The following is a 14,022-nucleotide window of genomic DNA, read 5'->3' on the forward strand; positions in this document are numbered from 1 at the left end:
TTACTGCTATTAATTATTCATCACTATGCCCTGTACATGCTTTCTTTGGTATCCTTTCCATGTAAATCCAACCTTTTATTTTATAACCATGATCACTGTCACAATTAATTATTGCCACCATGGTTTTCACATGCTCCTTTCTGTATTGCAATAGTAATAACCCTTCATTTCATATAAATCCAATGTCCTTTAATATGTCCCATATAATATCAATGTCCTTTAATATATGTATATACTTGGATGCCAATTCCCACTAGAGTGTGTTGGTTTCATTCTACATATCCTGCAGAACACTCCTCATAACGTCCATAAATATTATATTATACTGCCTGGGATGAAGGTTAAAAAAATTTTCATTGGACATCCCCTTTAAGCCTAAGGAGTAAGGTGTAAATTATAACTTACAACAAGGTTACAACTAGTCACTGCTCTGGTAAAACGCAGCATCTAAAGGCTGTGTCCACATGCTGGATCCTTCCCCAACTCATGTAAGCAGATGATCATATGTTTCATGGAGCATCAGTAGAAAGTCCTCAAACATCTAAGGAAACTTGCACAACATGCTGTGCGTGAACTCAGAAGCAACCTTGTACAGTCGTCCTATGCAGCAAATGGAGCTGCAGTCTCACAATCAATGATACAATCATGTCAATTTTGTGGATATGCAAAGAATACACAAGAAAATGCATACCATACTCTCTTACTAAAATATATCCATAATAACAAATAACAAAAATAAATAAAGAAAATACATGCATATTTCTCACGTACATGAAAATTGTGATGTAAAAAAGGTACACCAACTCAGCAGAATCATACAAGATAGATAATAGCACAATAGGCTTAGATACAAACAGGTTTGGATACAACATCTCAGCTGCTGCTGTCACTTCAGATTACATGTGGATAGTGTATATTGGCACAGTTACCACTTTATTGCCCTTTATCTTTGCCCCTCTTTTCTTTGCTCACAGATACCCATTCCTCCTCACTGCACACTTCTCATGTCTCTGCCTTTCTTCTTTAGGTAAATTCCCCTCTCATGTTTCCCAGTCTCCGTTAATTGCTGCCTAATCCTGTTAAAAAAAAATCCCCCCCATCCTGTGCAGGTCCGCCTGGTTGGTGACTGAGGGAAAATTATGTTGTATGGACATTTTTATTGGTGTCTTTTAAGTATTTCTTAATGTGGCCATTAGCATGCAGTGTGTCCAGTGGGAAAATGATAGTTTCACAGCCCCTCCCTATCCCAGACTTATGCACTCTGGTTTTCACTGGAGCTGATACCTTCAGAGCATAGATGAGAGCAACCTAAGCTTTGAATAGAAGCACAAGGAGGGGCAGTAGCATCAGTGAGTAGTGGTAGATGATCTCACAACAATGATCATCTAGGAACAGCAGTAAAGTGGTGGTGGGGATCTCCTGGAAAATGGGGGCTTTGCTTAGAAGTCAACAGCTGGGATCCCGTTTGGATTCTATGATAACAGTGGAGACAGTTATGCATCCCACCTCATGGATCCTAGCTGGCCTCATGGTCTTCCTTATGTCGGGTGCAGTGACCTCTTGCCCTGAGTACTGCAGGTGTTATGGGACTTTGATGCAATGTCTGGAACCGAACACCATCAGCAACATCTCGCTCCTGAGAGACGTGGAGAATATCACAGAAGTGTAAGTTTAGATTTTCTATATCTTGTCCTTTTAAACCTGTAGATCTAGGGGATTCTCTATAGAAGTTTTCTACTTCAACTTTGTTCTTGAGAATGAGAACAAGTGTGACATGGGGACCAAAGATTTAGATTTCAGAGCTTTTGACAGCGCTTCATAGATACTTTTATAGATGTCTAGATTACTAGATGCTCAAAAAAAATTATAAAAATGCAAAGGTTACTATAAGCAAAAATGAACACCATATTGTAATGGAAGCAACTCAATTTATAATTACAGCAGGATAGAAACATAGATACATGCATTAATAGAGAGGAAAGTTTAAAGTAAAGTAAGATAATTTTTAGATGTAAAAAGTGCCAACATAATCCATAGTGCTGTACAACTGTGGGAGTAACATAAATAAAATAACAAATATTGAGCAAACAATAATACAAGAGAAAAAAATATAAAGTTGTTTACAATTTAAAGGGAGATAGAGAGAAAATAGATGAAAGCACATGACAGGCAGTTATAAGTATCTTTAATAGAGATAGATAGATTGATACAAATATACAAATAGATAGATACATACCACATATATAAAGATAGATAACAAATAGATATACAGATACATAGATATAGATAGATGACAGAGAGATAACAAATAGGTAGTAGATAGACAGTGGGAAGATCTGTATCTGAACATGGGCCATTAAAATCACTTTGCTTGCAACTCTTCTGGTGTGCTGCTGAACCTTTTTGCTGGATATCTCCATACAGTCTGCGACTGGGACTGTTCAACACCAGCCTGCACCCACCTACTATACTTTACTCTGGCTGTGCTGCCTCAACACCTCTTTGCTAGATAGATAGATAGATAGATAGATAGATAGATTACATAGATAGATATGATATAGTTAGATTTTAGAACCATAGAGTGACACGATATAGATAGTTATATAGATAAATAGATACAAGGTACCTATGGGGTAGATACATAGGTAACAAATAGGTAGATACAAGCATACATACGTACATGATATAAAATAGATAACAGATAGATATATAGTTAGTTCATAGTTAAATGGATACATATCATATATAGCTATAAAATAGGTAGATGATGGATAGATAATACTGTACAGATATGCAGGTATATAGATAGACATGTTTATTGATAGATAATATATAGATATACAGATGGATAGGTTAAATAGATAGATAGATATAGATGCAATAGAAATATAGATCTATTGCTAGAGCAAATAGATATACATGTATATAGCTAGATAATAGATAGATATGCAGGTAGATAAATAAAAAGATATATATTAAATAAATATAAAATAACTAGCTAGCTGTGAGATGGATAGAGGTGTGAGATGGATATATAGATAGATAGATAGATAGATAGATAGATAGATAGACATGTACTCAAATAGATAGAAAGGTAACAAACATATATAAAGACAGATTACAAACAGATATACATATAGATATTTTTTCTGGAGAAAGAGTAGCACTGCCAGCAGAACAAAAGGGTGGCCAAAGGTGGAGAGCCCAGGTCAGGGTCCCAAAAACATAGTCCAAAGAAGATCACATGCAGCACTCCATAAAGTGAACAAAGTGAGTAGCTTCACCTGATGGAATAAGGCTTTTCACTTTGTTCACTTTATGGAGTGCTGCATGTGATCTTCTTTGGACTATACATACAGATAGATAGATAGATGATAGGTAGGTAGATAGATAGATAGATAGACAGAAAGATAGATAATAAAAAATAGATATACAGGTAGATAGATAGATAAATAGATATATTGATTGATAGACAGATACAAATCCAAAAAATAGCTGCAGCACTCGGAATTATGAACGTAACAAAAGGTGTTTATTCCATATCAATACAGCAAGCTATGCAAGCTTGCTGTATTGATATGGAATAAACACCTTTTGTTACGTTCATAATTCCGAGTGCTGCAGCTATTTTTTGGATGTGTGACGTGCCTTAACTGGGACCTTTCTTGCTGCCTGCACCACCTGCACCTTGAATTGGGCACTGCTCCACAAATCTGTTTTGCTGTTTAGATAGATAGACAAATAGGTAGATATTAAATAAATATAGTTAGCTATGATATAGATAGAGGTGGAATAAAGCTCACTTTGTTCAGGAAAAGATGGTCTCGCAAGAACAGAAGAGCTCTTTGGAGAAAACTGGATAGTTGAGTCGGCACCAATCGGTGGCAGGCCACATGAAGGAGATCAGTTGCGGATGGTATATAGTAAAAGTTGTTTAATATTTTAATAGTCAAGAGGGGTTATGCCTTGTTGATACGCATTGTTGTTTGCTTGATTTTTAATATAATAAACACCAAATTTTATTAGATACTATCCGCAACTGATTTCCTTCAAACGACATGCCACTCAAATATCTAGTTTTCTCCAAGGAGCTCTTCTGTCCTTGTGACACCATCTTCTCCCAAACACTTTTCCGTGCCTGGCCTGGGAATGTGATGGTATATTGGCTGCCTTTGGGACCTTCATGATCATCAGTGTTACGCTTGTAGCGTGACACCATCAGGTAAGCACACTGAGATCTTTTTACCATACCTGCCTACTAATACCAAGTAAAGGCACATATAGCGCCTAGTTGTTTTTTTTTTTTTTTTTTGTATGCATAGATAGATGGACAGATTACATAAATAAATAGTAATATTAGAATGTGTGAAGTAATGCAAAACTAAATAAAAAGATATAAATAAGGATATATATATATATATATATATATATATATATGTAAACATATGATGTATATAGAGAGAACTTGAAGTTAAACAATTTACATTCACAATTGATGACCAGTATGTATGTACGTCTATATCGGTACAGAAAGCCAAATATATTATAAGTCTTATCAGCATAACATGTCTATTCAGAAGCATAAACCTACATTTGTCTTGTAACAATAGATTCATTCATAAGCCCAAAAAACTTTCAATTGCATTTGAATGTCATTTCATATTTAAAGTAAAAAGTATTGGCTATGAATGTACACGTCAGGTGGAGGACATAATAAATTATAGCAATTATGTTACAAAGAAAGGAAAAATTAAAAATGATTTAGTAATTATAAAAATCAGATAATGCTGGTCAATGTTTATTATGATTACTGGCTGAGAGATCTGCTACTGTGCGTTTAATGGCACCATACCCTCTAATGACAGTCCTTCCCTGCTGGGCCTTACTTATTAATGGACTGTCTTGAGAGGGAGTTCCGGCACTTTCTCGGTCTGATGGATTGCCCCCCAAGGTGTAGTGTTTGTGTACTACAGGAATATTCAGACAGTTGCTCCATAACTGTTGGGAATTGAGAGAACACACAACATAATATAAAGGTTTGATGATCCAGCTTTATTTTTTAGGAATTTCCAAGGAAAAATCTGGAAATCATACATACACTTTGTTCTTAAAGGACATTGGACCATTAGGAATGTTGAATGTTCCGCTATCAGTGAATTGTAAATAATGAGTGATGGGGTTTATTTGAAGTTGTTGTGTCCATGACCATGTCAAGGTCCTGAAGATAAGAATGGTTTTCCAGTTTAAATTATCTTCTGTCATATCAGATGCATCAGAAGATGCCACAATTAGTCAGGGTTTGCATGCTAAGATCTACTCAGATAATCAGTGATCAGTTATTAGGGCCAGAAAGATCAGTAACATACAAACAACCCTAGTTAGGTTTGTGAGATTTCTATCATTTGGAAACTCGGTTCTAATAATTTCAAGAGTAGTAAAAATGGTTAACGATAAATATCCCAGTCTGTGTAGTTACATAGTTAGTACGGTCGAAAAAAGGCATATGTCCATCAAGTTCAACCAGGGAATTAAGGGGTAGGGGTGTGAAATGTGTAGAAATGTAAATGTAAGATAAGTAAAGACAAAGAAAGTTATCCATACCGTGAGTGCCCTTTTCTTTATTTACTGTGTTCCTTATTAATTTTAATTGTGTAACAGCCTGGTCATTTAAGGCAGTGAATGGGTAAATTTTATATTTTCTGGTGGCCTTGGGCGGTAAAGGGGTGCTTCTGCCATGTGGCTACTTATATTAGTAGCCTTAGATGGTGCCACCTGCTGTCAGAAGGGGGGGGCAGTACAGTTTAGTCCCTTACAGACCCATGCTGTACATTTATGGCATGGGTTGGGGGCTAGAGTGACCACTTTAGCTATGGGCATATTTGCCATACACGGCGGATGTCGGCTGCTATCTGCAGCTTACACCTGGCAGTAGTGATTAATGTAATTGCTGGGATGCCAATTGGTAGTTAGGGCAGCCTGAGCCCTGTATTAGGCCGACCGTGACTCGGCTATTGAATGCAGCCATAGAATAATTACTTATTTAAGGCACCTGGGCGGGTTAAAAAGTTTTAAAAATCCTCCCTTATAAAAATTAAAATCACCCCCCTTTCGTATTTTACAAAAAAACTATTTTGTATCGCTATGTGGTATATTATCACATTCTTGATCCTACACAATCAATTGTGCTAAAGTGAAAACTATTACAAATGCCAAAAAAATTGCTGATTTTTAGTCACATCACATCCCAGAAAAAATTTGAATAAAGTGATCAAAAAATCATGTGGGGTGGGGATGCCCAGAAGTACTGTCTTTTTGGTAGAATATTTTGATCTACGAAAGATTTTAGGGAATGAAAGTAGCCAAAACTCCACAGATGGCACTGCTGTCAATTATTTCAGTGTCCCTGGTTGCTTAAAAGAGGTGGGTATTGAGAAGTATTTTGGTCACTGCTAGATTGTTGATTCCCTGCCACTGGAGGTCTACATTGGTCCCCTTTGGTGGGTGCACTACAATTTGATATAAGAGCAATGAAATGGATGGCCGAGGCACATGGTTGCCATGATGTGGAGCAATTGGATACTATTCTGTAAATCACCTGAGTTATTGTGGGTCCTGTAGGGTGCATCACTTGAGGCATAAGATATGTTAATTACTTTTTTTTTTTGTTTGGTTGTTTTTTTTTTTTTTTTTTTTGGGGGGGGGGGGGGGGGGTTGTTTTTTATGTTTGTTCGATTGTTTTGTTTTGCCCTTATGCTCCTCCATATGTGTGCTCTGAATTAATTGAGTGAGGAAATTATGGTGCAAATTGACAGAGTGTATACTGCTTTTAGGGTGGGAGGGACATTCAGTGGTATTAGACAGTATAATTAAAGGGGTATTCCAGGTAAAACCTTTTTTGTGTATATATATATATATATATATATATATATATATATATATATATATATCAACTGGCTCCGGAAAGTTAAACAGATTTGTAAATTACTTCTATTAAAAAATCTTAATCCTTCCAATAGTTATTAGCTTCTGAAATTTTCTGTCTAACTGCTCAATGATGATGTCACGTCCCGGGAGCTGTGCATGATGGGAGAATATCCCCATAGGAACTGCACAGCTCCCGGGATGTGAGTTATCAGAGAGCAGTTAGACAGAAAACAACAACTCAACTTCAGAAGCTAATAACTATTGGAAGGATTAATATTTTTAATAGAAGTAATTTACAAATCTGTTTAACTTTCCGGAGCCAGTTGATATATAAAAAAAGTTTTGGCCTGGAATACCCCTTTAATGCATTGAGGATGGGGGGATGAGGTCAATGGGACCCCGCAGCTTTCTTCTTGTGGTGTGTCATCCTGCTGTGGCTACAGCAGTTATTTTTGTTGATAAGTTGGAGTTGCGTTTGATTTTAAGCCTTTCTCGAGTTTGTCCAGGCCGGCAGAGAGGCTAGATTCACCTCTGTTCCTGCAACCCTGAGAGTGTGATGTAGGGGAGCAAGAGAAATGGAGCTGTGGTGACCCAGTACAGAATCACATGTTCTTCTGTACTCCTGCCCATATTGTGTGGCAGATGCTGCTTCAATGTCCATCATGGGCCCATTCTCCTTAGAACTCTCCATAATGCACTAAATAATGTAATGTTATATAATGGTTAATGTATTGTATTTTCTATGCACTTGTTTCCTTAAGAAACTTGTTGCTATGAACCTCGTTGTTAGGGGAGTATGCAGAGGTGAACATGTGACTTATCTGCCCAATGGGAAGGCTCTAAATGCCCCCTTTTCTACTGTAGCCAGAGTTCAGGGTTTAGGTTGAGCTGAGGTACAGTTTAGTGAGGAGTGAAGTCTGTGAGGTGGATCTGAAAGGAGGCCTGAGGCCTAGTCCAGCAACCATGCATTAACTACCAGTTAACCCCACTACCCAGGTAAAAGTCAAAGCCTTGCGGCAAGCCTACAGTCTTAAGGATATTGTACAAGTCAAGTCCAGCAAGCTAGTAAAGTCCAAGAAACTCTCGTATAACGTGGGCTGCTTACAAGTCAAGTCAGTCATATACAGCACAAACAACTAAAAGTCTCAGCAAGCCAAAAAGCTTCCCTAAATTCACCCTGCATCTCTCTCACGTTAATCTGAGCTGTAACGGATTGTACCATCATTCCAACCTCAGTAAAGCAAGCCAGTTAACCGTAACCTTGTGTCGGAGTGATTATTTGCCCTGTGCCTGGCAGAGGTGAAGCTGGCCTACCTCTGGTGGTGTATAGGTCAATTATGCCCTGGCGTCCCGAAAAGGTTAATAACACACATTATCCTGTCTGACACCACAGAGCTACCTCTAGTTATACCTGACTACAGCAGCTGGACAGCAGGAGAAACAACACCAAAAAAATGATCAGGGTCCACCATTTTTAATCTGGTAGTGACACATAGAAAGATCTGCTCAAGATTGTATTTGGTCTTGAAACTGTCTCAGCTGTGGACATAACCATGACATTGTCACAGGACTGTATGTAGCATTTTTAGCTGATGTTCTAAGTACATTCTAATTTTTTCTGTGAGCAGAGGACCCTGTTTAACCATTATCGGGCTGTTATTCTTCTTTACCCCTTACCTAATGACACTGCTCAGTAGGGACTGGGCATTGTCAGGGGACAGAGGTGGTGGGAATTGGGGCTGGTAAGTATAACTTTTCCCTAATTTTAGTGTGTCAAACTCAGCAGATCAGTCCAGTGGACTCAGGTCTAGGGAAACAAAAAAAGTAAAGTAAATCATAGAGTGCTTCTTTAAACACTATATAGTGTGGTAAAGTGATGGTCTGTTAAACTAGTGTATCTAAGCCTATCTTCTGTAGTAGTCTCTTCTTAGCTGATGTCTAGACTATCACGTGTGATACTCCCTGTAGATCTGGTATGTGTAAGCCTGTCATGACACCATCTAACATAAGGCTGGCACTTCCTATCTACCTCTATCATCATGATACTTGCCTCAAAGAACACATTACTACACTCCACATCATGTAATATTACTCAATTATATTATAACACTGGGAATTCAGGCTCACAATCTAAGATTTCTCCAGGATCTGCTTTACACATACAGGCTGGTTATTCTTAAAATGAAGAATTTCTAAGATACCCAGTCCCAGGTGTGGACTGTACCCACAGGGAGTGGCAAAAGGTCAAATTCTGAGCCTGACCAGCCCTTTCATAGAAGAATTGTGGTGTAATAATGACTGAGAGCTATTAACAGGACCACAAAGCAGCACAGGAGTTTGGTTACCCTACGATTGTCACCAAAAATAAAAAAAGACCTGTCCAGGAACGAAGCACGTCCATCACAGCTGGTGGTTTTTTTCCAATGCCAGAATATTGTGCCTAAAGAGTTAATTCTCTGGAATAAATGGGGCCAGTTTATGTGTATGGAGAACGTAGGCAGTGGTGGGTGATGGTGGTGTTGGGGGCAGGGGAGATGACACAACTGCTGCATTGCATATTGGGAGATATCACCTTACATGGCTTTTAAGTTGAGTGTGTTGTTTATACATCTAAACATCTCAGTGTTGTGAGATTAATCTCTGCAATGGGAGATTCTACGGAGGATTAAATCTACATGTATCTAACCTGTCTGAAAAGAAATCTGACCAATGCAATATTAATCATGCGGATGATGATGATTATGAGGACTTCATATTTTAAATGTAAAAATTCAGAGTCTATGGATCTAAATGTCCTGAAATATTGGAGGGGCTGGGTGGTGTCCCCTTCAATCTCCAATAGTCCAGTTCTGTGGAGTTCTTTTGTTGGTGAATTGTCGACAGCTCTACTTTCCACCCTTACAGGCCCCAGCCTCAAGAGAGCACTGTATTGATTTTCCATACACAGCCACATTTCTCCAACATCATATTATTTAATGGACGTCCCCAGGGGTGAAGCTCATTAATGACTTGCTTTGTATCCTCCCTCTCCTTTTCTGCACACATTATAAGGCCATCGGATGAACCCTGCAGTGGAGAGGAATGAGGTGCACTGCCTGACCCCTAGGGCTGTTAACGTGCATCTGTCACATAACATTTCATGGGTGTCCATATAATTACACATAAAAATATATTTTTCGATTAGTCACAGTCCTGGAATCATAAACAGGCCAACGAAATAATGGAGGGGACAGGCACATACTGATGCTAGTATGTTTATATGTGGTTCCTTCTTTACTGGGATCTGTGATCAGGGTCTCCTGCCACTGGTGAATTCTGAACCATATATATATATATATGCTTGAAAAAGACCCCATTGAGAGGGTTGAAATGTTGCTGATATGATGGGTGAATAAAAAGCACTACTTTTTTACTTTTGGATGCTGGAGTGCCGATTCTTGCCTTTTTTTGGATGCTTACAAATTTGGAAGCCTGTGGTCTGGGCTTGGGCTCGCTGAGCACCCGCTGGTTGTCTTCATTGTGCCACTTCCACATCTGCTATTTGGACTATATATATATATATATATATATATATATATATATACACAGCAACAGAAGAATGCAGCAGCACACTGCCAGCACAAGGATATAGGTGCAACATGAATATGCAGTTAAAACATGGAGAGCTATACAGCTATGGTGTAATAGATGCAAATGTGAAATTATGAAATAGTGAGGCACTTAGCTCGCAAATTTGTCTCCGCCGGCGGTCAAATAGCTTGGACCGTCCCACCGCGATAAGGTAGCCTCCTGGGACGGACCCTACACTGTGAATATGCCTCTGTGTGAACAGTTCAGTAAGCATGGCAGGATCTGGAACATCCAAGCCACCTTATATACACACCTGATAGAGGTGGGTGGGGTGCAAGGCCAACATGGAGGTAGCCACTCCCCCGTATGTGCAATACAGACAAAGAATAAGTCAGCCAGCACTTTAGTTGATACCAAACTATTATATGGACCTGGCCTACAGGTGCACGCTACTAGGCTAGATATACAGCAACAGAAGAATGCAGCAGCACACTGCCAGCACAAGGATATAGGTGCAACATGAATATGCAGTTAAAACATGGAGAGCTATATAGCTATGGTGTAATAGATGCAAATGTGAAATTATGAAATAGTGAGGCACTTAGCTCGCAAATTTGTCTCCGCCGGCGGTCAAATAGCTTGGACCGTCCCACCGCGATAAGGTAGCCTCCTGGGACGGACCCTACACTGTGAATATGCCTCTGTGTGAACAGTTCAGTAAGCATGGCAGGATCTGGAACATCCAAGCCACCTTATATACACACCTGATAGAGGTGGGTGGGGTGCAAGGCCAACATGGAGGTAGCCACTCCCCCGTATGTGCAATACAGACAAAGAATAAGTCAGCCAGCACTTTAGTTGATACCAAACTATTATATGGACCTGGCCTACAGGTGCACGCTACTAGGCTAGATATACAGCAACAGAAGAATGCAGCAGCACACTGCCAGCACAAGGATATAGGTGCAACATGAATATGCAGTTAAAACATGGAGAGCTATACAGCTATGGTGTAATAGATGCAAATGTGAAATTATGAAATAGTGAGGCACTTAGCTCGCAAATTTGTCTCCGCCGGCGGTCAAATAGCTTGGACCGTCCCACCGCGATAAGGTAGCCTCCTGGGACGGACCCTACACTGTGAATATGCCTCTGTGTGAACAGTTCAGTAAGCATGGCAGGATCTGGAACATCCAAGCCACCTTATATACACACCTGATAGAGGTGGGTGGGGTGCAAGGCCAACATGGAGGTAGCCACTCCCCCGTATGTGCAATACAGACAAAGAATAAGTCAGCCAGCACTTTAGTTGATACCAAACTATTATATGGACCTGGCCTACAGGTGCACGCTACTAGGCTAGATATACAGCAACAGAAGAATGCAGCAGCACACTGCCAGCACAAGGATATAGGTGCAACATGAATATGCAGTTAAAACATGGAGAGCTATACAGCTATGGTGTAATAGATGCAAATGTGAAATTATGAAATAGTGAGGCACTTAGCTCGCAAATTTGTCTCCGCCGGCGGTCAAATAGCTTGGACCGTCCCACCGCGATAAGGTAGATCCTGCCATGCTTACTGAACTGTTCACACAGAGGCATATTCACAGTGTAGGGTCCGTCCCAGGAGGCTACCTTATCGCGGTGGGACGGTCCAAGCTATTTGACCGCCGGCGGAGACAAATTTGCGAGCTAAGTGCCTCACTATTTCATAATTTCACATTTGCATCTATTACACCATAGCTGTATAGCTCTCCATGTTTTAACTGCATATTCATGTTGCACCTATATCCTTGTGCTGGCAGTGTGCTGCTGCATTCTTCTGTTGCTGTATATCTAGCCTAGTAGCGTGCACCTGTAGGCCAGGTCCATATAATAGTTTGGTATCAACTAAAGTGCTGGCTGACTTATTCTTTGTCTGTATTGCACATACGGGGGAGTGGCTACCTCCATGTTGGCCTTGCACCCCACCCACCTCTATCAGGGAGGTGTGTATATAAGGTGGCTTGGATGTTCCAGATCCTGCCATGCTTACTGAACTGTTCACACAGAGGCATATTCACAGTGTAGGGTCCGTCCCAGGAGGCTACCTTATCGCAGTGGGACGGTCCAAGCTATTTGACCGCCGGCGGAGACAAATTTGCGAGCTAAGTGCCTCACTATTTCATAATTTCACATTTGCATCTATTACACCATAGCTGTATAGCTCTCCATGTTTTAACTGCATATTCATGTTGCACCTATATCCTTGTGCTGGCAGTGTGCTGCTGCATTCTTCTGTTGCTGTATATCTAGCCTAGTAGCGTGCACCTGTAGGCCAGGTCCATATAATAGTTTGGTATCAACTAAAGTGCTGGCTGACTTATTCTTTGTCTGTATTGCACATACGGGGGAGTGGCTACCTCCATGTTGGCCTTGCACCCCACCCACCTCTATCAGGTGTGTATATAAGGTGGCTTGGATGTTCCAGATCCTGCCATGCTTACTGAACTGTTCACACAGAGGCATATTCACAGTGTAGGGTCCGTCCCAGGAGGCTACCTTATCGCGGTGGGACGGTCCAAGCTATTTGACCGCCGGTGGAGACAAATTTGCGAGCTAAGTGCCTCACTATTTCATAATTTCACATTTGCATCTATTACACCATAGCTGTATAGCTCTCCATGTTTTAACTGCATATTCATGTTGCACCTATATCCTTGTGCTGGCAGTGTGCTGCTGCATTCTTCTGTTGCTGTATATCTAGCCTAGTAGCGTGCACCTGTAGGCCAGGTCCATATAATAGTTTGGTATCAACTAAAGTGCTGGCTGACTTATTCTTTGTCTATATATATATATATATATACCATAAATGGCGCAGGACTCGAATATTAAAAAAAGAGTGGTACGTTTATTTCTGTCACATCAAACAAGCAACATTTTTGGTTTTCTATATTGATATATATTTATTTATATTATAGATAAAGTATTTTCAGGCGTATAACACGACTTGGCATATAAGAAAACCCAACCTCCAACTTTTACAGTTAAAATCTAGAGTTTGGGATATACTCACCGTATAAGACTACCCCTCTATATGCAGTACCTTACCATTGTTACGCCACACTAGGTTGTCAGCATAGTTCCCCCACACTAGGTAGTCAGCATAGTTGCCCCCACATTAGGTTGTCAGCATAGTTCCCCCACACTAGGTAGGCAGCATAGTTCCCCCCACATTAGGTTGTCAGCATAGTTCCCCCACATTAGGATGTCAGTATAGTTCCCCCACATTAGGTTGGCAGTATATTTCCCCCACATTAGGTTGCAGTTCTCCCACATTAGGCTGGCAGTATAGTTCCCCCCACATTAGGTTGTAGTTCCCCCACATTAGGTTGTAGTCAAACCACATTAGGTTGTCAGTATAATTCCCCCACATTAGGTTGTAGGTCCCCCACATTAGGTTGGCAGTGTAGTTTCCCCCACATTAGGTTGTAGTTCCCCCAATAAGGTTGGCAGTATAGTTTCCCCCACATTAGGTTGTAGTT

At 40.1% G+C, this 14,022-nt stretch overlaps 1 protein-coding gene across 3 annotated transcripts in view; it reads left to right on the forward strand.

Annotated features, from left to right (window-relative positions):
* The first annotated feature begins 891 nt into the window (after positions 1-891).
* Positions 892-14,022, forward strand: part of NTRK1 (neurotrophic receptor tyrosine kinase 1) — a 326,699-nt gene continuing 313,568 nt past the window's right edge. Inside the window, exon 1 of one of the 3 annotated variants that reach the window (XM_056545721.1) lies at positions 892-1,665. In XM_056545721.1, the coding sequence (XP_056401696.1) occupies positions 1,427-1,665 (239 nt within the window). In that variant the 5' untranslated portion in view covers positions 892-1,426. Of the gene's footprint in view, positions 1,666-4,202; positions 4,223-8,429; positions 8,667-14,022 lie in introns of those variants that run through there. The other 2 variants (XM_056545724.1, XM_056545722.1) reach the window with 2 other exon arrangements.

Source organism: Hyla sarda, chromosome 11 (assembly GCF_029499605.1).
Source record: "Hyla sarda isolate aHylSar1 chromosome 11, aHylSar1.hap1, whole genome shotgun sequence".
Classification (NCBI taxonomy): Eukaryota; Metazoa; Chordata; class Amphibia; order Anura; family Hylidae; genus Hyla; species Hyla sarda.